The following is a 26,864-nucleotide window of genomic DNA, read 5'->3' on the forward strand; positions in this document are numbered from 1 at the left end:
CTTCTTAACAGTTTCAGGTAGTAAAGATGAAAATTTTGCCAACCCTGAAGTAAGCAAGTACTGATTTCTTTAAAATATTATGAAGCTTTTTAAAAAAGGGGAGGAGAGGAGGAGTATTTCATGTGCTTGTCTATCCAGCTGCCTCTTAGTTTGAACCAGTTTTAAACATATGCTGAGACTCTTTTCTTTGAGTCTATTCATAATCATAGAATGGTGGAATTTTAAGGAAACAGTAGGATTTATTATAGTACAACCCTTTTACTTTTCAGTCGAATAAACTGAAACCCAGAAAGGGATTACATGCACATGATAAGGCAGCCAGCCTGTGAGTACACCCATCTTTCAACTCATGTCTTTTCCTAGGGTGACCTGACAACCCTATTTGCCTGAGAGATCCCACTTACTCTTGTTGCACTGGTATAATTAATAGTATCCCATTCGTTCTTAAAATTGCCCCTATTGGGTCAATAAGTTATATGGTCACCCTACCAAAATCTGTTCTATTTCAGAGTATTATCAAGATACCTGAAAAGGACTCCATGCTGAGATCCTACAGGAATCACTCAATCTAAAAGAAAGTCCCAACACTAATACAAAATAACCCACTTGCAGTATCACTAAGTCTTTAGTGCTAATTTACTTTAAATGGGAAGCTAAATTAGACTTTTTAAATTAGCCATGTCTTAGCATATCCAAACCCAACTTTTTAGCACCACTTAGTAATATAAGACATGTCTGAGTAAAATACAAATAAAGCATGGAACCATATTCAGTTTCATTCTTTTCTCCGGGATTTTAGAACAATTGAATTAAATAGTAATCCACTGTGCCCAGAATGTTATAGAGACACAATAAATATTTTTAGAATGAGTGAATGATTAGTGGATAACTACATATTCAACTGGGCCTATATGGAAGTCATGCTGGATCTGCAAAGCACACAGCTGATTCGTATTAACTGAAAATAAAAATTATCAGTGAAACTTTTATGTTAGAATTTCATTAAGACCCAATGAGAAATCATTTAGCAGCACTTATTTCACAAGTATTTCTTTAGTTCATACCATATACTAAGCACTGTACTAGATGCCTGAGTCACAGTGATTCAGAATTTTAAAACCGAATGACGAGCTACACCTACTTTTTAAAAATTAATATGGAAGCATATATTACAATACCTTTAATGTACACATTGTTCTAGTCCCACTTGCATTGATTTTATTTCAGACTAATGTGTAGTTAGACTTATCTCCAAAGGAGTCGGGAAGGAGTTAGAGACTTGGGGTGAACTTGGAGCTTCCCCTTGGCAAGGCAAAGCTAAGCGAATTAATAAAGAGTATCAAGAGATTTTCTCGTCAAAAGCTTCCACTTTGTGTCCCCCGGAAAATGACTTTCTCAAGAAGTGTGCACTAACAGTTTCCAGAGTATAAACTTATATGCAATCGTTATTACCATCAGAAAACCATTGCTCGATCAGGGTGTGTTGGGCCGGAATACGCCGCCAATCTCTGCCAGTCCAGGCCTCCGCTCAAGTTTGCCACAGCAACTCTGGCAGTAGTGACAGCAGCAGTTCTCTGAAATAGTCAAAACTCTCAGTGTCAAGGACATTTTTACAAAAAGATGTTTTAGAAAAGAAAAGGCATTCTAGATTTCTTTTAGAAACCACTAAAGCACACTCCAAACCATGAACCTAGGCAGCTTAACGATTCTACCATCAAACAGATACTCCTCACCATATAACTAAATAAATGTCCTATAGCCCCAAAACACCTGCTCACTTTTCCTTTGGGAACTTTTCTCTACTTTGTTCATTTGTAATCATAAAACATGGTATGACACGAGTTTCCAATCAGCCATAAACAACATGTGGAATTTTACTTCACGAGTGTCAAATAAATCCAAGCCTCAGGGATCTCTGTGTCTGCCTGAAACCCCTTCATCTTCACTTTTGCCTGTTCTCCCAACTCATAGGATTCTTATACCGCAAAGCTACAATGTCAGGTAAACATCTTTTTCCTCACCGAGACTCCCTAGCGTGAGTACAGAATGTAAAAAGGTTCTGCGGAGCTCAAGTTATAAAGATGCAGATGTACTAAATGGAAAAACAAAGCATCTCAACATACACAAAAACCTCCTGGCAAGATGGACAAGGGCCTGTGCATAAAATAGTTGTTGATTTTATGAAGGCTACTATTGTACTTTATATCATAGTATTTGACAGCATGGGCTTTGTAGCAATACACCTGTGTCCCAATCCCAACTCTGCCACTTACTAGCTGCATCTCCTCCAGGTGGAGATCAATTCACTTCTCTGCACTCTAGACTCTTCATCTATAACCTGGGCTTAGCAAGACTTACATCATTAGAGCTGCTGTGGATTACATGAGTTTATATAGAGAGAGTATTAGCATGAGGTCTAAACATAGTAAGTTCTCAAGAAATATTAGCTACTGCTGCAATTATTATTACTGTCATCACATAGCCTCTCTGAGCATTTGTATCACAGGGACTGCCTCAGAGGTTGTTGTGAGAAATAAATGAGTGCCTGAGACAGCACTCGGATGAAGGGGTTGATCCAGTGCTGCATCCCAGGCTTTTAATGAAAGACTGTTTTTGTAACTTTTTGAATCGTCGTGAGGAGGAAAGTACAAGATGATCCCTTAAAGCATCCTCTATGAAAGTACCCTCGATGCAGATCAAACCAGGTAGAATTTTTCAAGGGCCCTGAGCACAGTATACCCTGGATATATTAGTGGGTTTTTCCTAGTTCCTGATGCTCCCTCCCAGGATGGTTATCTTTGATGGCTCTTTGACAGTCTTCTCTTTGCCCAAAACCAGTACCAACATTGTTGAGTACTTTCTGTGTTCCAAGAATTATCTCAAAGTTTGAAAAGCTTACTCCCAATTTCTATGTGTATAATGTCATGGAATGGTAGCAAATAGTTTATGGCTACACCAGGAATAGCATTACTCTAGACCAAAAAATGAATAATGTTGAGTGGAGAGATTTCAAACTGGCACCCTGGTTCCGGTTATGTTCCTTCCTGTCCAGACCCCTTCCTGCTCTCCAAATCTTACTGCCTCCACCAAGCCAATGCAAGTCAGGATCCTGTTGTGCAATCAAATTAAACTCCCCAAGATAGTCTCAGATCCTGAAAGGTGCTTGAAGCTCATGAAATTGCTTATAAACGTTGGTGTGTATGTATATTTTTTTTAGCAAGTAGACCCTTAGTATTCATCAGGTGTCCAAATGAGTATGGCTTAAAAATAGGTAAGATAAACTAACTCTTCGACATTATTTTATTACTTGGAAACTCTAGTTAAAAGTTTCAACATGCAACCACCCATGCTTCCTAGAAAACACACACCTGAGGGGGACTGTCAGTTTTATAAAGCTTTCCTGCTGTGATAACAGGGCTATTTCCATGGTGTTTCCAAGCACCGTTGTTCTGGGTTAAAAAAAAAGAGACTAAGTTTATCTATCAAAGTCATGGATAACAAACAGGAGGTTAACTCCCTTCAAGAAATAAAAAAATAGAAATAATCTGTGAAAAATGAAGGGCACCACATTTCTGGGCTTCCACAACATCAAAGTGGGGAACACTTCAACATAACGGAAGTATTCCCCACTTTGATGTTGTGGAAGCCCAGAAATGAGCATGAGTGTCTGGCTTAAAAGGGAAAGATGAAAAGTTTTAGCGAGGTGGTATAGTCTGGGTAGAGAAAAGGTGAGGCATCCTACAAGCACTGGCTCTTATAAGAGGGGAAAGGAAATATCCAGGTGGAACCAGAGGCCCATAAAGAGCAGGCATAATGAGATGCCAGGAGGATGAGGTTACTGTCTCAACATAGAGGAGCACTACAGATCTCTTACAAGAAGGATTCTACCCTAGGGCCCAGGCTGTGGTCTCCACATAACATTTCACATGGAAAGGAACCAGGATTCCTTTCAAATTAGTTGATTCCAGGTTTGGGTCAGGAGCCTGGGCATCTTATCTTGCCAGAAAAGACTAGTGGAATCATATTCAAAGATGACTAGAGGCAACTTAAATTGCCTTCCACTAGCCAAAGATGGGATAATTTGAACATTAAAGATAATGACTGTAATTGACTGAAATACATGAAATCGATTTTTAAAAACTGTTTATATTCCAAAGGAAACTCATTTAACTCTCACAATTAATTTATGAGGCAGGTACTATTTGCAGTAGATAAAATGCCCCACCCTCAGCCCCAAACATATCCATGTCCAAGTCTCCAGAATTTGTGAATATGAGCCTCTGAGCAGATGACTTCCTCCAGCTGAAGTAGGAATAGATGCAGCAAAAGGGGAAGTCAGAGATTCCACATGTGAGAGGATTTGAAACATCGCTAGTTTGAATGTGAAAGCGGCAACATGACAAGGAACACTGGCACCCTTAAGGAGCTGAGAGAGGCTCCTGCTGACGGCCAGCAAGGAACGGGACTGCAAGCCTATAACCCTAAGTACCTGGATTCAGCCAACTTGGAATTTGGAGCTGATTCATCCCCAAAACTTCTAGAAGGGAACTCATCCCTGCCAACCCCTGAGTTCAGCTTTCTGCGACTCTAAGTAGAGAACCCAGTTGAAGCACACCATACTCAAACTTCTGATCTATAGAGCTAGGAGATAATAAATGGGTGTTGTTTTAAACTGCTAAGTTTGTGGTAATCTGTTCTGTTAAAAATAGGAAATGTCGATGTAAGAAATGCCCAAACCTGTAGAGAATTTTTATGAGTTTATTTGGACCAAAGTGATGACATGCCAGGGAGCAAGATTTCAAATGTTCCAGAGAATGCAGTTTTGCAGCTTATTTTATAAATTAGAATCAAAGGAGAAGACATAAAGAAGATGCATGAAATTACGGGTGGTAGAGTAAGAAGATGAGAGAGAGCATGGGGGGAAATCTCTAGGACTGGTTAAAAGGCAAAATGGATTAACACTTCTTTTACACTTCTTTTACATTGGCCAGTACAGGATAATTAATAATTAACATTTACACTACATAAAGATGGGCACAAGATAATGAGTGATTCTGTGGTCTTGTGCTCTGATACTGGTGGTTGTGCTTCAAAGGGTAGGAAAAGAAAACTGCTCTGACATTTCAAAGGTATGTTATTCTAGATGCATCAGAACAATGGATAGAGCTCACTTAAGGGAAATGTTGATCTTTGCCAAGAAAGCTATAAGCCTGGAACCGACTGCTCGCTATGACCTGTCCAGTTAGGAATTTGTGATCATACCATCCTGTGTGATTACTTTTGGTCACTGAGCTGTCAGGTTTATTGCCTAGGCCATTTTTTGTTCACAAAAATAATCCCCTTTAGACATCCCCATTTTACAGTGAAGGAAATTGAGGCAAAACAAAGTTAAGTAACTTGAGTAGATCAGGATTCAGACACAGGCAGTTGGATTTAGAGCTTGCTCTCTCAGCCACTGCACTGTGCTGCCTCTCAAAGGCGAGATTAAATGCTAAGGCATGAAGAGCAACTCACCTGGCCCTACTAGTTATGAGGGGGACACTTTTTTAGATGGCTGCCTGGGGAACATGGCACCACCTATGGCCATTAGAATGTCTTATAGCCAGCCATACTTGCTGGGAAGAGAGCAAAATACCCCACCCTCCTCATGGCCCTCACTTCAACCCACTGAACTTATGGGCCACAAAAACACACATTACCAAGGATAAGAAATTATGAATTTTAACAATTTTCCTCAAACATCTGCCAGACCAATCTGAGCTATGGCATCTTCATGGCATATTTAAACAAATCTAGAACATGACTCTTCCGAAGGATCAATGGATGGAAATACATAGGAATATAAAACACTTGATATTTGCATAGTAAGACTTAACAAGCCTCACTCTTAAGTTTCACTTTCTTGTCACCCAGGGAGTAGTTAAATCAAGTGTTGTTATACTCATTTATCCAGTGAGAAACTGAGGCACAGACTAGTTAGGTGGCTGCTAGAGGTGTATACAGGTAAAAAGATAGAAACCCATTTCTTCTTTCTGAAAATCAGATACCATCTCAGAAACTTGCTCCTACCTACCTATACATACAAAATATACAATTTAATTCATTAGGGGAAGCATTTTGTGTAGTGGAAGGAGCACTGACCCTGAATCAGGTGACCTAAGTTCAAGTCAGCACTTCACCAGTTGCTGTCTGAGTTACTAAAGAAGGTAACTCCATCTCTGTGAGACTCAATTTCTTCTGTATAATAGGGATGAGACCTTCCATGCCTTATGGGTTGTTATAAGAATAAAATGTTATGAGAAAGTCCTTGAGATCTGTGATGTGTTGGACACATTCGGGTTTTATTTTTGCAGTCTCATTTTCAACCTAAAATTGAAATAATATACCTTATAACTATAAAATATTATGTGTGTGGCTTTTATTGTTATTCATGAAAGACAGCAGAGATAGTCATGCCCAAATAATAATCTAAAAATTACATTGATTTGATTCAGGGACTCATGATGTGTGCTTTTGTGATTTTAATATACTTTTCTTATTCAAGTCCTGCTTTGATTTATAAAGATATGAAAATCAGCTTGTATTTATATGCTCCATGGCCAAACCTGAGATTAAAAACCTCTTTCAGGTAATCTTCAAAATTCTTAAGCCCCACAAAGGCAGTTAATTCAGATAGGCCACAAAGGCTTTCTGCCAAAGAGTCTGTATTCAGTGGGGCCAGGAGGTCTGTAACTTGTATTCGTAAAGTTAGCATTTCCCTCCACAATCATGAGGATTCCTTTCCTCTTTTGTCTCCAAGTGATGTGTTAAGAATTCCTTACCAAGCCTCCTTTCTTTAAAAGCAGACTCTACCTTGAAGATTTGGACTTTGTCTTATCCTTTCTCTCCACCTTGCACCTGCTTGAAAGGTGAGAGTGGTGGAGAGGGTAGAAACAAATCACTTTCACTAAAGCTTCTCCATGATTCCTTAGCTCAAGGGACTCTCGAGGGACACTACCCTCATCAAGGGTTTTCTTTGATCTCCTTTAGCGTCATCTCACTTTTAGCAGGTTAAAATGGCAGTGGCCCCAAACTTCCTTGTATATTTAGGTTATAAAACTGCTAAAACAAGTTCAATGTATAGAGAAAAATAAGGCAGCAAGGCAACTCTAATATTAAAAAAAAATAATGACAAAATTTCACTAAGTAATAAATCTGTGCCTGACAACTTACGAGTAAATCAGTTTTTGAAAATAGATTCCAATTTTAAAGGCAATGGCAAACTTTCTATTTAAAATCATCCCATGATTGATGTTCCTGAAATGAGAATGGTCATGTCAGTTATGTATTTTGTAAATTAGGATTTCTGTATAGCAAGGTACATAACATTTGCACACATATTTTTCCACATGTATATTATCTACATTTATAATTACTATGTGTATAATTTAAGTGGACATGGAAATGGTATGATGGAATGAATTCAGAATTTGTTTCCATAAGACCTAGGTTTGAGTCTGGCCTTGCTATTGCAACTTTGGGCACATCCGTTAATTTCTCTGATTCTGACAACACTGGTAAACTAGAGATAATAAAGTTTAAGAAGCAAATATATAAACTATAAAACAAGCACAAACTGACGTGATTTTTCTAGTTACGTATTCAAAAACAAACTTATAAGCTTGGGGAGAATATAAGGGGCATCATCCTCAAAATCACTACTATGGAATGTTTTAACTATGGTTTTGAAATGCCAACAGAGGCAGAACAGAATTTCAGTAATTTAGGACTTAATTGGTTTTAACAAAAGACAGAGGTCTTTCCCTGCAACTCTCCCCTGGACACTTCCCGCCATGAGCCTTTGTAAAGCCAGGCTTGGCATCTACCCAGACTAGTTTAGAAGAGCCTGCAAAACCCAAAGTGTTTATGGTGGGCAGCATTGAAACTAACTCTGAAGAAACTTCCTACATTCAGGTTTTCTCCTGCTTTGATTCCATTGTACTTCGTTAGGCCTTTCAATTACGATTTTGAACACAACATCTTTGAGAGTTACTTTGCTTTGTTTGTTAGTTCAGGAGCTCACAAATGGCCCCAACTGTGGGAAATAAAAAGCAAATGAGGAGAAGGAAGTCTTTTACAGAGAAACACTTGTTCTGACTATAGATTAGGCTTAGGACAAAACAAGCAGAAAGAGGCAAGCTTTTCAAGAGCACATCAACTTTGAAACTTCATGAAGGTCAGGGCAGCCTAACTGGCTGGAACGGCTTTTTTAGCCCATTAATATAACTATTCTGTGAACACAAATATTTTAGCATCTTGACTAAGTTAACTTGAACTTTTAAAAGGAATTGACAATCAAAGAATCTAGTAGACTTTCCAAATACAGTGGAGATTAAAAAAAAAAAATGCCCCAAACTGTACAGGCACACTTCTCAACCCTTTTTCTTCCTTAAACTGCAGGCAAAGCTTTTTTCCCATGTCAGGCTCACTCCCATGGGTAAGTTGTGCTGGCACAGAGGTCATAGCATTATCTTTTTTCTCTCACTCAAAAAAGCACATCAGTACCAAAGGGAGAGATAGTTTAGCTATTTATAAGAATAACCATGGTCTGACTAAATTTATTTCAAAAAGTAAATAATTTTCTATAATGAAGCCAAATATAATTGGTCTGTATATAATTTAATAGGGAATTACTAAAGACTTTCCTATTAGGAATAAAACAAGAATATCACTATTTCCATTATTATTTAACATTGTGTTGTAAGCATTAGCCAATGCAATTAGATAGATTAATTTGCGTTACAGAAATTTTAAAGAAAAAAGTAAAACGTTATCTTTTTGCGTATAGAATAATTATGTACCTGAAAAACTCAAAAGAGTGAATGGAAAAACTACTGCAAATGATTGGAAAATTTAGTAAAGTAACAAGCTATAAATTTAACTTACAAAAATCAATAGCCTATATATGTAGCCAAAAAAAAAAAGTGAAAGATGTAATGGAAAGAAGACCTCACTGACATAAACTTTAAAAAGTATTCAAAAGCTATTTGAGGAAAATTAAAACACCCCTGAAAAACAAAACAGTAGATTTGAACAAATAAAAATAGACAAACTGTTTTTTTGATAGGAAAACTCCATCATGAAGAAATCAGTTCTCCCTTAGTTAACCTATACTTTTAGCATAATCCCAATTTAAAATGTTACCAAGTTTCATCAGCTGCTATACAGGTTGATTATAAAGTTCATTTGGAAGAACAGCCAGGAAAACCCTGAAAAAGAGACGGCCTACTTTTTCCAAACAATTAAAATATACTATAAGACCATAATTAAAACATTTTGATATTAATGCATAAAAGACTTGATAAACCGATAAAACAAAATAGAAAAGCCAGAAATATTCCATTTGCATATATAAATTTAGTTTACAATAAAAGTTGCTGCTTAAATCAGTGCAGAAGTGATGATCTAAAAAATGGCATTGAAATAAATGGAGAGCCATGTGGAAAAACTAAAACTGGGTGCATTCCTCACATAATATACCAGAAAAAATTCCAAATGGATTAGAGACGGAAATATAAGTAAAGGAAACATATAAATGCTATTTATAAAAAATGAGTGTGTTCACCTATAACCTGGAAATGTAGAGAATATTCTAAACTAGGACTTAACATCCAGAAACAACATGGAAAAGACTGATGTATTCAATTACATAAACATAAAAATAAAAACTTTGCATGGAAAAAAATCACCATGAGCAAAATAAATGTAAATGGCAAAATTGAAAACATTTGTAATTTATATCATCGTACTTCTAAAAATAAATGAAAGAGCCATTTCACCCACAGCAGAATGATCTGATATAGTTTTAACAGAAAAAGAAATGCAAATGGCTCTTAAATGTATAAAAAGATGCTCAATCTCACTTATAATAAGAGAAAGGCAAATTAAAACTACACTGAGATGCCATTTCAATCCATCACTTTGGCCAAAATTTCAATAGTTTTACTACATATATACTCTGTTGGCAAGGCTATAGGAAAACAGTCATTCTTATATGTTGCTATGGGAATGCGAAAATGATAAAACTTTTGGGTGCGGGAGTGTGGACATACCTAACAAACTATAAGCACTTCTTTGATCCAGCAATCCCAATACTAGCGACCCAAATATATGTTAGCAAAAATGAGACATAGGCACAAATCTTTTCATTACACACTATTTCTAAGAGGAAAAATAAGAAACATTTTAAATGAATATCAACAAAGGACTAATTAACTGTGATACATCTACCCATTGGAAGAATATTTCTATACTGCTGTGGACTGATCTTCAGGATATAATGCAGTTACACTATTGATATTTTGAGTCAGATAGTTCTTTTTTCAGAGGACTCTCCTGTGCATTGTAGGATGTTTAGCAGGATCCCTCCCCTATCCCACTAGATTCTAGGAACACCGTCCCACTCAGTTGAGACAATCAAAAATGCCTTCAGAAATTCCAAAATGTCCCTGGGGGAATAAGGTCATCACTAATGGAAAACCACTGATATAATGTTAAATGAAATAGCGCATTGGGGAACAGTGTATACAATATGTTTATATTAACAAAATAGATGGATAAAACATAACATTAATTTTTAAAAACTGATTACCTGTAGGAGGATCAAATAAAGTGAAAGGGAAAGATATAGAAGCTAAACTTCTTTGACTGTACCTTTTTTGTAAATTTGACTTTGGTACTTTTAAATATAATATTAAACAAAATTAAATGTCAAAAAAACAAGACTAAAATTTGAAAGTAAATAGAAGTAAATGAACTTACATGTATATTCAGTTGGTAAGACATCTCCACAGATAAGAGCTATTCTAAGTGACTTTAATATACTAATTTGACTGTATATTCCTAAGGATAAATCCTAAGGACAAAAAGAACTGCAAAATAATATTAAATTATTTTGAATAACCATACTCATAATGTAATTATAATAACAATGCTGGTGTTATTATTCTGAGACTTTTGCGTGTGTGTTTCGGATAAAGCAATGAATAGTTATGATGATGTCATTGAGCATGAGAAATTTTAGCATGGGAGAAAGGAGATACAGATGTAAAAAGAATGAGATTAAGTAAAAACCTTGACTGCCTAATTTTAAATTGGAAGTATCAATATAAATTCATGAAATACTCATTAAAAACAAAAAAAAACTTTGCTGACTCTGTCCACTACTGGAAAAAAGCTAGATGCAGTAGCAAATCTAGCAGCAATGAGCATTCCTAGCACCAGATCGTGATCCCTAAAATGTCATTTCTAACTAAAAAGAAACTAACACTTTCTGGAGAAATGGGTAATTCAAGACTAGGTCCGAAAATGTACAAGACCACCCCAGAAAATTTACCAGTAGCAATTATTGGAAAGCAAGGGAGCTATCAAAGACTATACTAGGACTGTGTCAAAAGATTACAAGAGCCAACTTGAAGAGGCTCTCACTGGCCAAAGAAGGACCATTTGCACATCAATAAATATCGTGACTACAGTGGACAGAAACATATCAGATGTGATTGAGTTCATTAGGTCACAACAATGCTTGAAAAAAAAATACCTCACTGTTCACTTTGGGAGGAGCTTGAGAACCAACTCATTATTTCGAAATGATAGAGGAAAATAATTATTTATCCTGCTGTTCTTATAGGAAGAGTAACCAAGTGATTGTAACAAATTTCTTTTTAGAATTATTCTAGTTAATAAGTGAGAAAGAAATCGTAGAATTAAAATATTACCTTTTTGCATTCTTAATGAATTAATGTTATCTATTTATGATCATCAATGGCTGCTAATCTCTCATAACAAGAGAGAACCAAGTATTACATACCTCTACCTGGAAGTATGCTGTATCACCCATGAAGGATTTTTATCAAAAAAGAAAAAGGAGGAGAAGAGGGAGGAAATTAAATATGAATCTTATCAAGCCTCCTACATCAAACTACCAATTAATAAGAAATACAGGGGACAGAGGGACATGTAGAACAAAACCACGGGGGTCCAATGAATGAAATTCAGGCTGTGGGAACTAAAGATAAAATGGCTCAGTTTGTTCAGTGCCAACAATAACAACATAAAGATTGCAAGGAAATAGAGGGAGATCAAGGAAGAACCTATAAATTGAAAGATAATTAAAAGATATATCAACCAAATGCAATGTTCGGACCTTATTGGCATAATCTGATTTAAAAAAAAAAACTATGAAAAAATATACATATGTATACAAACATACATAACACATTACAAAAACAATTACACGAAGACGAACACCAACTAAATATTTATTGATGATGTTTTCTCTGTTTTGATGCAATAATGGTACTTTTGCGTGTGTGTGTTTATTTGAAGAGTCCCTATCTTTTAGAGATACATACTGAAATTATATGATGACGGGGATTTGCTTCAAAATAATATGGGGCAGCAGGTGGTGATGAGTGGACATATAGATGAAACAAGATTAGCTATGAATTGATCATCGTCAAAGCTGAGTGATGAATACATGAAGGTTCATTAAGCTATTACTTTGTATCTACCGGAGACATTTTATACCAAAATGCTTTATGAAAAAACAAGTTCAGCTATCATTAGTCATGTTCTTTGCTTAATACCTTCCACCTGAAGGAGAGCCACAGTGTGTGGACACTGCTGTTGAAAAACTCTGACAGCTCTGAGAATGCCACCCTGTGTCCACTACCCCTTTCCTCAGCCTCTTCTTTGTTACTCTTCCCATTCTGTCACTGCCTCTACATTAAGTCCACTATAAGGATCACATGACAACAACTTAAGGTAATAGGAACTGAACACACTGAAGTCACTTTATAATCTCTTACATTGTGCCTCAAATAAGTCCGTGACATTATCACCCCCCCGGGGCCATCTCGGCTGTTCAATTAATACCTAGGGTATTGATCTGCTCGGAGTTTACGTTCCTGCTAATGTGAACTGCAGGTTTATTGTCAACCTCTGATTACAAAGACTTTTCCTACAAGCTCTTCTTACATATCGAGATAGCTGCTAGAAGCTAGAAGGGAACAAAAAAGCCAGGGGCCTCTTACTAGCAATGAGTGAACCGGCATTAGTCATCACTCTTGTCTCCTTTTAACTGTAGGTATTTATCAAAGTGCTAGATAATAATGATAATGGTCCAGAATTCTCTCAGCCGAATTATGATGTGACAATTTCCGAGGATGTGCTCCCAGATACAGAGATATTGCAGATTGAAGCCACGGATAGAGACGAGAAGCACAAGCTGAGCTACACTGTCCACAGCAGCATCGACTCCGTCAGCATGAGAAAATTCCGGATTGACCCCAGCACTGGCGTGCTCTACACGGCCGAGAGGCTGGACCATGAGGCCCAGGACAAGCACATTCTCAATATAATGGTAGGACCAAACTGCTTAATTCGCATTCCTAGCCGAATCACTAACCATTCGAGGCATGTACCTTAGTCTTCAGAGGTATAGGGCCCTTAAATTTTGTAAGTAGTGGTAAATTTGGTCTTTTCACAACAGGATTGCCTTCATTTTCGCCTTTTTATTTCAGTGAGGAATCACTATTGTTAGATAGCAACTCCATATTTTTGCCAAATTGAATAATTAGATGAATTCTACAGACAGTGGCTGCTCAGTAAATGCTGCTGACAGACTGACTTGAGAGCAGAGGAACAGGCCATGTTTCCATAAATCTCCCAGGATGTAGTCTTGGTTTGCATCCAGAGATTTTGTGGGAAAGTTTAAAAGAAGTTCCTTGAGAAATTAATCACAAGGGTAATCATTTACTCAACCTATGTGATGCCCGGTCCTTGGAAGCGTTTAGAGAACTGATTTATCATTTATTGCACTGGCATTGGACCTAATAGTAAATACTGGCACATGAAAGAGAACTCAAAACATACCGAAGCCAACAGAGAGTGTCATATCTGAATTTGGGTTCATGGGGTCCCCAAATTATATAGAAGTTGCTTTAATTTTAAAGTGGAGTTTGCCTAGTTCCCATAATTGGAATGTAGAGATTAATAAGAAACATCCTTGATTAGTTTGTGACCTAAAATCTGTCCCTCCAACAAGCCTGAACCCTGTGGGCAATTGCACTGCCTACAGAGCCTCCCCACATTCCTTAAGACCCTATAGAGCAACAGAGAGTTAATCTCATGTACCGATTGGCTTTAAAATACACCAAGACACTACCAATTCCCAGGCAGCTGAAAGTAGTGTTCCGCCAAGTGCCACTCTTCCTTCCTGAACAAGAGGAAACTTAAGTGTTGTTTCCTCCGCTGTGGTTTCCAGCTGAGACTCCAGGGAGCAGAAGAGGAACTCGTAGGGACCATCGCATCCATCCCTTTGCCATCATATATTCATTCAGCGATATTTCTCCAGCACCTCCTGTGTGCCAAACACTGTTCTAGGCACTAAAGATATAAAAGAGACAAAGTCCCTGCACCCTTGGACATTCCATTGAAAATACCTAGATTTCAGTCATCGCAAAATACAGAGTCCAGCTTGGTTCCTGGGTATGATAGGCCAGTCTACAGACAGGGAAATTCAGCAAGCTCACTGGGTCGCTTTTGCATGTATTCTTCAGAGGCAGAAACTTTGTACAATGACTAACTCCATTCTCACAATTCTTCAAGCCATTTCTGTTCGTTCTTTTCTTAACAAACTCAAAATTCAGTTTGGTCAGCCTGTACCACTTATCATGTATGTAATCGACTGTTTCGAGCAAGCAAGTCGTTTATGTTGCCTTCCTCCAACCGAAGCCATTTTAGTCAGTGTGCTCATTTCTTCTAGGTACTATTTCTGAAAACCCCTTTCCCTTTGATGGTTCTTCTCGATATATTTTCTAATTTTTTCACATCTCTCAAGCCTAAAATTGAACAAATGGAAAGTGTACATTTGATTAGTGCTACATAAAGTTCCAGCAAAATCATGAGTTAAAGAATTGATTATTTGCAAGCTTTTGCCATATGCAAACCAGGGGAAACTTTAAAGTAGTCAGGCATGTCCTTTGGGGAAGTCACAATGGGCCTCACATTTTAGAAATTAAGATTCAGTTCATCTTCTTGGTAATCAGGATTCTCTCCCAGTCCTAGGCTTTCGATGTTGGTTCTTCTTGCCCGAAATATGTGCCCACACCACCACTACCACCATTTCCCACTTCTACTTATTTTTGTTACCTCTTCGAAGAAGCTGAATGCTAAGTGAGGTTCTCCTTACCACTCGCTCCCATCCTGGCACTTACCACTGGGCCTTATACCTGTCTATTTACTTGTTTGCATTTCCTAGTCAACTATAAGGTTCTTGAGGGCAGGGACTGTATCTAAATCACTGCTGAGCCATCAGACTCAATCCTGGGACTTGACAAGTAATAGATGACAATAAATGTTTGTTGAATGAATGAATGACAATGCCTACATTGCATTCATTAATCCACTTTTTAGTTTTCCCTTTACAAAAGTCTTCATCCAGCAGCTGTATATACAGCTAGGGGTAATGGCTGCGTGGGAGGAGCCAGAAGAAAGTCCCTTGTTTATAATATCCAGGCATTGGTTCCATAAACACGGACTGAGTATGGACGACAGGCCAAAGCATAATGCTGAGAAATAAAGACGATGTGGTCCCTGCTCTCAGCTTGTTCACAATCGATGTCCTGACTTGATAATATTACCGTTTATTGAGTGCCTTCTAAGTGCCTGGGACTGGGTCAAGCACTTTGTGTGCATTATGTCATTTTGTTTTCACTACAGGCATAGCCATGTGAGTTCTTTGCAACTTAAGTTTTAGACCTCCTGCTTCTTGTATTTTGCCTAAAGGTCAGAGATCAGGAGTTTCCTTATCGAAGAAACTTGGCCCGAGTCATTGTGAATGTGGAAGATGCTAATGATCACAGCCCTTATTTTACCAACCCATTGTATGAAGCATCTGTGTTTGAATCGGCTGCTCTGGGATCAGCTGTTCTGCAAGTGACGGCTCTGGACAAAGACAAAGGGGAAAATGCAGAACTCATATATACCATAGAAGCAGGTGAGAGCTGTTGCACTGATTGCAGTGTAATGCATGGCATTCGACTCTCAGTAGCATTTATCACCTTGTAAAATTCAGAGTTACTTCTGGAATGTCTCCAAATGAAGTTTTTGGCCAAGCAGCTGCCCATTTGCGTGATGACGGTGTATAAAGTTCTTGGCATTTCAATAATATGTTTTCCATCATTGACAGCAAAGAAAGAGTTTCTTTTTATTGTGTTCAATCTCAGATTTTTCCAGAATGGAGAAGAGAGAAGAAATGTGTAGTAAACTCAGTGTCATTTACTTATGGGTCAACGAGCCATGGCCTCAGACTAAAATAACCAAAGCCTTCCATCATTTGAGGACTGCCAGACAGTTCTATGAATTGAATCTTACATGTCTTTGTTTACTTGTCAGTAGGTGGGCTGTGGGATTCAGAGATTCCTGTGCCCATAGTTGACACAAATTCATTTCATTGGAGGTGATCTGAGTAGCAGAGTAGTTGAGTTGGTGGTTACTAAACTGCCTGCTTAACCTGACAGATAAATAAATACAGCCTCTCGTTTTGTTAAATTTGAATTTATTTTAAAAATCTATTTTAACATCTCTAAGGCAAGACCATAGTTTACTGATGGTTTGAAGATAGACAGCTAGAAAACATTTATGACAGAAGAGATAAATGTCGACTCAAGGGATAGGACTGTGAACCTAGAAATTACAAATATCTTTTATCAACTCTATTTTCCCTTCCCCTGTTCTGACTTTTTTGAATATTCAAGCCACATATTTCCAAAATGTTCTGCAACATTATGTCTGTCATGCATCATGCCAAATGCCATCTCCTTTCATGCCAGCGCTGGAAAGGCTGCTTTCCCTTGATTTAAAATGTGGGGCGTTTTTGTGAGTGGTTGAATTAAAATATGAACACTGGAATGACAGTTTTGGACTAAAAAAGATTAGAAAAAGAAAAGCCAACACTCATCTAAAAAAAAACCTGCATTGAATGATAATCTAAAACTATTTCCTATATTTGGCATCCACATTTTTCATGAGTCTGTGCTAAATTCTACACACAAAAAAAAGAGAAGTCCTTGCTCAGGTGCCCCGAGCAAATTCACCCATTTCTTTTCTAGATTTCCATAGAATTTCCTTTCAAACTAATGCCTAACCAATATTTTTTAAAATGCTATTTTGCATCTCTGTTTACCAAATGACATTTTTATTATTTCATTGTATAATCCTTGCTCTTCTGTTCTACAAATAGTATAGGGAAACTTCTTTTTAGAAAACAAATTTTTAAATAACATTACAGAAAATGTTACCTAATCCAACAACTTTTTACATTCTTTCTGTAGTTTTCCCCCAATCTTATGTATTTTTTTTTTCTTTTTCCCATATTCTTTCATGCATATGCATTGCTTCATGTCATTGTAATCACTTAGATATAGGGTTTTATTTTTGTTTTTCTTAACATTTTCTAAGCATTTGTCTATGTGTCTACTTGCTTTTTATATTTGTCATTAAGGCTACTACTATACTCCTCTTAAGAAGAGGAGTATATTTCTACACCAGATCATTTTTAAACCAATTTAGAGGTTCTTGACAAGTAATTTAAAAGTGATTTACCATCCAGCTGAAAAGACTGTCTTCTTTATCTTTTATCCTCCACAGACTACAGCCTGGTGCTGCACATAAAGAACTCAGTCATTTCTTTAACAGCTGACTAAAACTAGAGAGAAAAGTTTTTTTCTTAAATCATCTTTTATAGAGAAACTTGAATTTCCAGAAATCCACAGGAATGATTAGTATCGCGAAAAACAAACAAACAAAAAACAGCCTTTGATTGTGTATATAAAAAGCTAATGAGAATTACAAAGTACACAATAAATCTCAAGTGGTCACTGGCTCCTTCATAAACAGACCTACACTGAACCTGAACTTGTCCTACCTAGCTAAGCCAGCTTCTTCCAGATCATGGTAAGAGAGAGAGATCTCAGAGGCGTCAGCATTTTAAAGCAAATGACAGGTGGTTGTGTAAAGTGTACATTTTAAAGTTCTCTCACAAACCTTAGATAAGCAAGATTTTACTCTGTTTACTGGTAGGCCATAAATTTCCAACCCCCTCCCTGGCCTCTAAATAACTACTGAAGCTTTTTGTTTTGGCCCAAAGGACTGAGGTGACATACAAGTGCAGAGCTTCAGGTCTCATATTTAGTTCAGGCTTTAAGTTTGGTGCCAGCAGTGTCTCATGGGTGGCTCTGAGACAGGGCAATATGGGAGAGACGAGGACTAAGAGTTGAGTGAGGATGGAAACATATCGGATCCCAAGATATATACAGATATTTAAAATCTTTTTTTTTTTTAGATCTACCTCTCAGTCATTCAACAGTATTTATCAACTGCCTTCTTTGTGCCAGGTACTCTGTTGCATACTAAATAAATAACAATAAGTAATATAAGCACAGCTTTTTCCCAGTTGCCAAAGTCTACAAGAAACTGTAGATTCCAAGAAAACAAGAAGAGATTAGTTTTAAAGATTCAAGTATAGCAGGAGAGAATAAACAGGAAATGGAGTCTGAGAAAATGGAATAGTCTGTTGAAGAGGGAAAGCGTCAGAGCCCACTTTGGACCTGACATATGAGCACGACATCCTGGAGAAGTGTAACAAGCAAGTCAGCCGCCATGGGACAGCAGGGTTATGAAGTTCTACCCAAGGTCAGAAGCTGGATCCTCTTTGTCCCTGTCATATGTGTCTTGCTGGGTATGTAGAAATCTGCTGTGCGGAGGGTGAAGAAGGACTTACCTGGAAATGCTACAGCAGGATACCATCTGCTCTTTTGCATTCAGCATTCAGGGTTACATGTTGGTGCCACTGCTGGAAGGTGACCGTTTCTCAATATTTTTCTTCTCTGAGATGCTGTAGTGAAATGATTCCTGCCTCCTTCGACAAACTATGAATCAAATGTTGGACTCCCACTCAATTCCCACAGTGCTGTTTATTGAAAATGTGCAAGCTTGCTTATGAGATCATTGAACATCTTGTTGTTGTCAACACGAAATGGTGATGTTTAGGTGACAAAGTAAAAAATCATACTGACATCAAAGATAATATTGTTTAATATTCATATGTTGGGGCTAGAATCAAATTATTGACTGCTTTGTTAGATTTACTTTCTCTTTCAAAATAAGCAAGTATCTTATAGAAACATTTTACGTTAATATGACTTTTTCATTTTCAGACATGGAAAAGTGTATTTGATAAGTATGTAGTAAAAAGTATGTCTGCTATGTTTCAGTAGACACGCTACATAACTGCCCTCTCAATCCTGGAGTCTTTCTCAATGATAATGACATTTAAACTGTCTATATGCTTGCCATACTACAATACTTAAAAAAGAAGAAAAATCCAGATATAATTGCATAACCAAGATTTCAAACTTGTGATTTAAAGAATCTAGACACACAAACGTGTGTCCTGTGAGAAGTATCAGAAAGCCTGATGAGAGAAGCAAAAAGCAACTCAGTGAAAAAGATTCTGCTTCATACTGCCTACTACTTCTGAACTACATTCTTTACATCCCTCAAGTTTTGTGTTCCTCATTCTTTTCTCCTCTTTAATTTTCTTCTTCCTCAATAATTCCAGATTTCACACTGCTGCATGTTTCAGAGGCGGAGCTCTAAAATTTTTACAGTTTTATGGTTCACAGCCCTTCCCATTTCAGATATGTCAAAGTGGACACCAGTTTCTCAGTTTTATAAGGATTAAGCCTCAAGTTCTTGGTTTTGATGCTGATTCAGATTATCAACCATCTCCTGCTTCACCAGAAACTTCTCAAGAATTTAGCGAACAGAATGGTTATAGGTTGGCGCAACTGCCTTATAATGTTTTCTATCTACTTTTATGTTTCTGTGTTCATGTGTATGTTTTGGGTATGGGGGAGTGAAGAATAGAAGGGTAGTCAGAAAAAACCCTCATAACTCACAAAACAAACGGTGACTTGGGAAGAATTCTCCATGTCTGACAAAAACCCCCTCGCCAAAGTAGTGTTTAGAGTGAAGTCAGTTTTGATAGAGTGAAACAATACCAATTCCATGTAGCAAAGCTTACCTTTAGGATAATCTGAAACCAAATGACTATGTGATAGTATTCTGAAATGATTCCTATAACCCTCTTTCTCATAACATAGAACACAGAATATGGTTTAAGTAAAAATACCTTTTCACCAGTGGTATTAGCACATGCCATCCCGAACTGTTCCTCTTCTCACAAGGCTGGGAATAAGAAAGTCCTAAACCTTCTTAATGGAAAAGTCTCTCCTACAAACTCTTATTTCCCAGTTTTAATGTACACAGTGCTATGTGGTGGTAGTTGTTAACCTGGATTAAGAAGATAGTGATCTGAAATTCACAATTTTACCAGAAAACTCATTTCTGAGTTGCTTTTGAATACTTCTAAAAGAGAAGTCTTTTGCTTTATTTCAGAATGAGATGGAATGGGTACAAATAATTGCTTTCTACTTGCCATGTTGCAGTAAAGTAGCCTTTAGATGAAAAGTTAATCTTCAAAAACTGACCCAATTGCAATTAATTTCCCTGTTGATTTCTATATTGTAGGGAACACTGGGAACACATTTAAAATCGAACCCGTCCTGGGCATCATCACCGTTTCCAAAGAACCAGACATGACAACGATGGGTCAGTTTGTCCTGTCAGTCAAAGCCACGGATCAGGGTTCCCCATCGATGTCTGCCACTGCAATCGTGCGCATTTCTGTCACCATGTCTGATAATTCTCACCCCAAGTTCACACATAAAGACTACCAAGCAGAAGTAAATGAAAATGTTGATATTGGAACATCAGTCATTCTAATTTCTGCCATCAGTCAATCTACCCTCATCTATGAAGTCAAAGATGGAAACATCGATGGGATCTTTACTATAAATCCATATTCTGGAGTCGTCACCACTCGGAAGGCATTGGATTACGAGCGGACTTCCACTTATCAGCTCATCGTACAGGCCACTAACATGGCAGGAATGGCTTCCAATGTCACAGTCAATATTCAAATTGTTGATGAAAATGATAACGCCCCAGTTTTTCTCTTCTCTCAATATTCGGGCAGCCTAAGTGAGGCTGCCCCAGTTAATAGCATTGTCAGAAGCTTGGATAACAGTCCACTGGTGATTCGAGCCACCGATGCTGACAGCAACCGGAATGCTCTGCTTGTGTATCAGATTGTGGAGTCCACGGCCAAGAAGTTCTTCACAGTGGACTCCAGTACAGGTGCAATCAGAACAATTGCCACTCTGGACCATGAGACTATCTCCCATTTCCATTTTCACGTGCACGTGAGAGACAGTGGTAGCCCCCAGCTGACTGCAGAGAGTCCTGTTGAAGTCAACATAGAGGTGACAGACGTGAATGATAACCCTCCTGTTTTCACTCAGGCTGTGTTTGAGACTGTCTTACTTCTACCTACCTATATTGGAGTGGAAGTTCTGAAAGTTAGTGCCACGGATCCCGATGCCGAGGTGCCCCCTGAGCTGACATATAGCCTGATGGAAGGCAGCTTGGATCATTTTTTAATTGATGCAAACAGTGGAGTGCTCACCATAAAAAACAACAACCTCTCCAAAGATCACTACGTGCTGATAGTTAAAGTATCTGATGGAAAGTTCTACAGTACATCCATGGTCACTGTCTCAGTTAAAGAAGCCATGGACAGTGGCCTCCACTTTACACAAAGCTTTTACTCCACCTCAATCTCAGAGAACAATACTAATATAACCAAAGTTGCTGTCGTCAATGCAGTTGGAAATCGCCTTAATGAGCCCTTAAAATATAGCATCTTAAACCCAGGAAATAAGTTCAAGATAAAGTCTACCTCAGGGGTCATTCAGACCACTGGAGTCCCCTTTGACCGTGAAGAACAGGAATTATATGACCTGGTGGTGGAAGCTAGCCGAGAGATGGACCATCTGCGTGTGGCTAGGGTGGTAGTCAGAGTTAACATCGAAGACATAAATGACAATTCTCCGGTCTTTGTGGGCCTCCCTTACTATGCTGCTGTGCAAGTTGATGCTGAGCCTGGGACTCTGATTTACCAGGTGACAGCTATTGACAAAGATAAAGGTGCAAATGGAGAAGTGACCTATGTCCTACAGGATGACTACGGCCACTTCGAAATTAACCCAAATTCAGGGACTGTCATTTTAAAAGAAGCATTCAACTCCGACTTGTCCAACATTGAGTATGGAGTCACCATCCTAGCCAAAGATGGTGGAAAACCTTCTTTGTCCACATCTGTGGAACTTCCCATTACTATTGTCAACAAAGCAATGCCTGTGTTTGATAAACCCTTTTATACGGCATCCATCAATGAAGACATAAGAATGGACACCTCCATTCTAAGCATCAATGCCACCAGTCCAGAAGGCCAAGGCATCATATATATCATCATTGATGGGGATCTTTATAAACAATTTAACGTTGACTTTGACACTGGGGTCCTGAAAGTCGTTAGCCCTTTGGATTATGAAATTACATCTGTTTACAAGTTGACAGTAAGAGCCAGTGATGCCCTTACTGGTGCTAGGGCTGAAGTCACCGTTGACTTGTTAGTTAATGATGTAAATGACAATCCCCCTATTTTCGATCAACCCACATACAATACAACCTTATCAGAAGCATCTCTCATTGGGACGCCAGTTTTGCAAGTTGTCTCTACTGATGCAGACTCAGAAAACAATAAAATGGTACATTATCAGATTGTCCAAGATACTTACAACAGCACAGATTATTTTCACATTGACAGTGCAAGTGGCTTAATCTTGACAGCGAGGATGCTGGACTATGAGTTAGTGCAACACTGCACTTTGAAAGTCAGAGCGACAGATAATGGCTTCCCATCACTGAGCAGTGAGGTCCTGGTTCATATCTACATCTCAGACATAAATGACAACCCTCCTGTTTTTAATCAGCTCATTTATGAGTCATATGTGAGTGAATTAGCCCCCCGGGGCCATTTTGTAACCTGTGTGCAAGCCTCTGATGCAGACAGCTCTGATTTTGACCGGTTGGAATATAACATTTTATCTGGGAATGACCGGACGAGTTTTCTGATGGACAGCAGGAGTGGCGTCATCACACTGTCCAACCACCGGAAGCAGCGGATGGAGCCTCTGTACAGTCTCAATGTGTCAGTCTCTGATGGGTTGTTCACTAGCACTGCACAGGTGCATATTAGGGTACTCGGGGCTAACCTGTATAGCCCTGCCTTTTCACAAAACACCTATGTAGCTGAGGTTAGAGAGAATGCGGCTGCCGGGACGAAGGTAATCCACGTTCGAGCCACGGATGGGGATCCAGGGACGTATGGTCAGATCAGCTATGCCATCATCAATGACTTTGCTAAAGATCGATTTCTCATAGATAGCAATGGACAGATCATCACAACAGAAAGGCTTGACCGGGAAAACCCACTAGAAGGAGACATTAGTATTTTCTTGAGGGCCCTTGATGGTGGAGGGAGAACGACGTTCTGCACCGTAAGGGTGATCGTTGTGGATGAAAATGACAATGCTCCCCAGTTCATGACAGTGGAATACCGAGCCAGTGTCAGGGCAGATGTTGGAAGGGGCCACTTAGTCACTCAGGTTCAAGCCATAGATCCAGATGATGGAGCAAATTCAAGGACTACTTATTCCCTGTATAGTGAGGCCTCCGTCTCAGTGGCTGACCTCCTGGAAATCGATCCTGACAATGGCTGGATGGTCACGAAGGGCAACTTTAACCAGCTGAAAAACACAGTGCTGTCATTCTTTGTCAAAGCAGTAGATGGAGGCATTCCAGTAAAGCACTCCCTCATTCCTGTCTATATCCACGTCTTGCCCCCTGAAACATTTTTGCCTTCATTTACCCAGTCTCAGTATTCTTTTACTGTTTCAGAAGATACAGCCATTGGGAGCACAGTGGACACCCTGAGGATTCTGCCTAATCAGAATGTCAGGTTCAGCACAGTTAATGGGGAACGGCCGGAAAATAACAAAGGGAGTGTCTTCATCATAGAACAGGAAACAGGCATGATCAAGCTTGACAAACGCCTTGATCATGAAGTCAACCCGGCCTTCCACTTTAAAGTAGCAGCCACTATACCCATGGACAAGGTAGACATTGTGTTTACTGTGGATGTAGATATCAAGGTGTTGGATTTGAATGACAACAAGCCAGTTTTTGAAACTTCAAGCTACGAGACCATCATAATGGAAGGGATGCCTGTTGGCACCAAACTCACACAGGTGAGAGCCATCGACATGGATTGGGGAGCCAATGGGCAAGTCACTTACTCCCTCCACTCAGATTCCCAGCCCGAAAAGGTAATGGAAGCATTCAACATTGACAGCAACACAGGCTGGATCAGTACCTTGAAGGACCTGGATCACGAGACAGACCCCTCATTCACCTTCTCCGTGGTGGCTTCTGACCTTGGAGAGGCCTTCTCTCTTTCTTCCACGGCTTTGGTCTCTGTCAGGGTGACAGATATAAATGACAATGCTCCAGTCTTTGCCCACGAGGTATACCAAGGGAATGTGAAAGAGAGTGACCCTCCGGGAGAGGTGGTAGCCATCCTCAGCACGTGGGACAGAGACACTTCCGACATTAATCGCCAAGTGAGCTACCATATTACAGGTCAGTCTACCACCCTTGGTTTTTGCTATGTGCTCTGCTTTCTAAAGATGGAGGGTCACAGAGAGTGAGAGTAGGAGAGAACAAGGAAGATGAGATGAGGGATTGAGAGTGATAACTTCTCTCTGGGAAAGTGTAAAAGATCTCTGAGTAGATGCGGTTTTTCGGTTGTTGGTTGTTGCTAACTCAACCTTAGCTTGGAGTTCATCGGTTTGCCTGTGACAGATTACCCAGATCGGGACCCAGTCCTTGTGTCACTTTTTATCATTCAACAAGAAGTCCAGCCAAGTATCTCAGTTGAAGAAATGAAAATAACAGCTCTTTCTGGTAAAGAGATAATTTTAAACCATATTCCTTTTTCCTACTTTTTGAAAAGGTAAAAAAAAAAAAAAAAAAAAATCAAATAGCTTGACTCCAGTAAGCTCCATTTACTAGTTTCTTTTGATGGTAAAAACTCACACATGCACACACATAATACACGCTAGAGAGCCTGGTTTGACCTTTTGTTGAAAAATCCTAAGTTATAACTCTAAGCCAAAGATATTTCTTCTGACAACTCAATTTTCTTTGATCCCTTTTCTGTCTCCCCAAATAGTAAGTAGCAGTTCAATGAGAAAGCCAAGATATATGAATGAGGTCACCCGGAGGGCACAAAATATGTCACCATTGCTCCGAGGGCCTGAGGATTTCATGTCAGAGTGAAGAAAGGGTGTCTTGATCATGGGTAGCTTTCCAAGCAGGATGCTTTAAACTGCAAAGAAGAGAAGGTGGGTGGTGTGGGAGCAGTCTTCCTAAAAACTATTTTGGGGTTTTAAATCTCATATTTTGATGTTGTGACATTCAAAGGCAGAACATAAGCAAAGTGCCAAAAGATTTTAAAGAATCCATCAATACTCGTAGTCAGGTGGCTTCCCTTTAGAAAAACTGCATTATTCAACGTGAAAAATGAATTAATTACAATGCCCTCAGGACACAGAATCTGCTTAAGTACATTAGTGGGAAAGTTAATTAATCACTGCAGAATAAGATCAACAGGAGAGCATATGCGTCACCACTCCGGATTGCCACGCTTCTTTTCTGGATTACTCCTCTTTCTCTTCTCCTTCTCTGTCTTCTCCTTCTCTTTCTCCTTCATGGAACTATTTTCATGACGTTTTCTGCTTAAAGCTCTTTATGCATCTTATACTTTATCTGATACCTTCTCTCTTTTATTAAAATATATATTTCTGCAGTAAAGACATGAGAGAGAGTGGTAAGGAAAGAAAGGTGAATAAAGTATCACTCTGATTTATTTACATTTAGTTTCAGACAAAAACTTGTTAGTCATTCTGAGTGATACTTTTCTGATTGGAAGAATTGTTACATACTCAGCTTTAAGTATTTACATATTGTCTCTGAATTTTTAATGGATGATTTAAAGGGACCATCCCATCAACTATACCGAAGTGATGGGAACAGGGTAGCTTAAAGCTACTGTTACTATTAGCAGTGCCAACCACCAGCTGGTTTTAATGGGATTTAATTTTTGCTCTTGATGTAACACAACTTGGCCGTGCTGCCACAGATTAACAAAAGACCGTTAATCATTTTATTTAACAAAAGAACAGTGTGAGCCTGCACCAAAAGCACTCAGTAGGTTAAACTTGTGCATGCTTAAATAATATTCAACTGCAACCTAATCAAATCCTAGCCAGTGATGGAAGAAACTGATCTCCCAGGGAGAACCCCAACCCTCACCAGAGCAGGTTTCTCGACCTCGATACTACTGTTGACATTCTGGGTAGATAAGTCTTTGTTGTAGGTGGCCCTTCTGTGCATTATAGGATGATGAGCAGCTTCTCTGGCCTCTACTCAATGGGTTCCAGTAGCACCACCATCATGGACCCCTAAGGTGACATTCAAAATGTCTCCAGACATTGACAGTGTCCCCCAGAGGTTGGGAAGAGGCACAGTCACCCAAACTGAGAACCGCTGCTCTAGAAAAGAGTGTGGCCCTCGTCTTTTCTGCACTGTCTGCCCATCATGGTCCATTTACCCATGTTTGCCCCTCACTGCTGAGGCCTCTGGACTCCGTTCTGTTCCCTCCCCCACATGCCTTATAATCGAGAGTGCAGTCTGGTCTCAAAATTCCACTACTTCCCATTCCATCCCTTCAGCAG

The 26,864-nt window shown here is 38.9% G+C and overlaps 1 protein-coding gene across 1 annotated transcript in view; it reads left to right on the plus strand.

Moving 5' to 3' along the window:
• FAT3 (FAT atypical cadherin 3) overlaps positions 1-26,864 on the plus strand; it is a 603,882-nt gene that overhangs the window by 497,131 nt on the left and 79,887 nt on the right. Inside the window, exons 8-10 of the mRNA XM_015585981.2 lie at positions 13,127-13,402; positions 15,829-16,039; positions 20,635-24,708. Coding sequence (XP_015441467.1) covers positions 13,127-13,402; positions 15,829-16,039; positions 20,635-24,708 — 4,561 coding nt within the window. The remainder of the gene's footprint in view (positions 1-13,126; positions 13,403-15,828; positions 16,040-20,634; positions 24,709-26,864) is intronic.

Source organism: Pteropus alecto, unplaced genomic scaffold (assembly GCF_000325575.1).
Source record: "Pteropus alecto unplaced genomic scaffold, ASM32557v1 scaffold12, whole genome shotgun sequence".
In the NCBI taxonomy this organism is placed as follows: domain Eukaryota; kingdom Metazoa; phylum Chordata; class Mammalia; order Chiroptera; family Pteropodidae; genus Pteropus; species Pteropus alecto.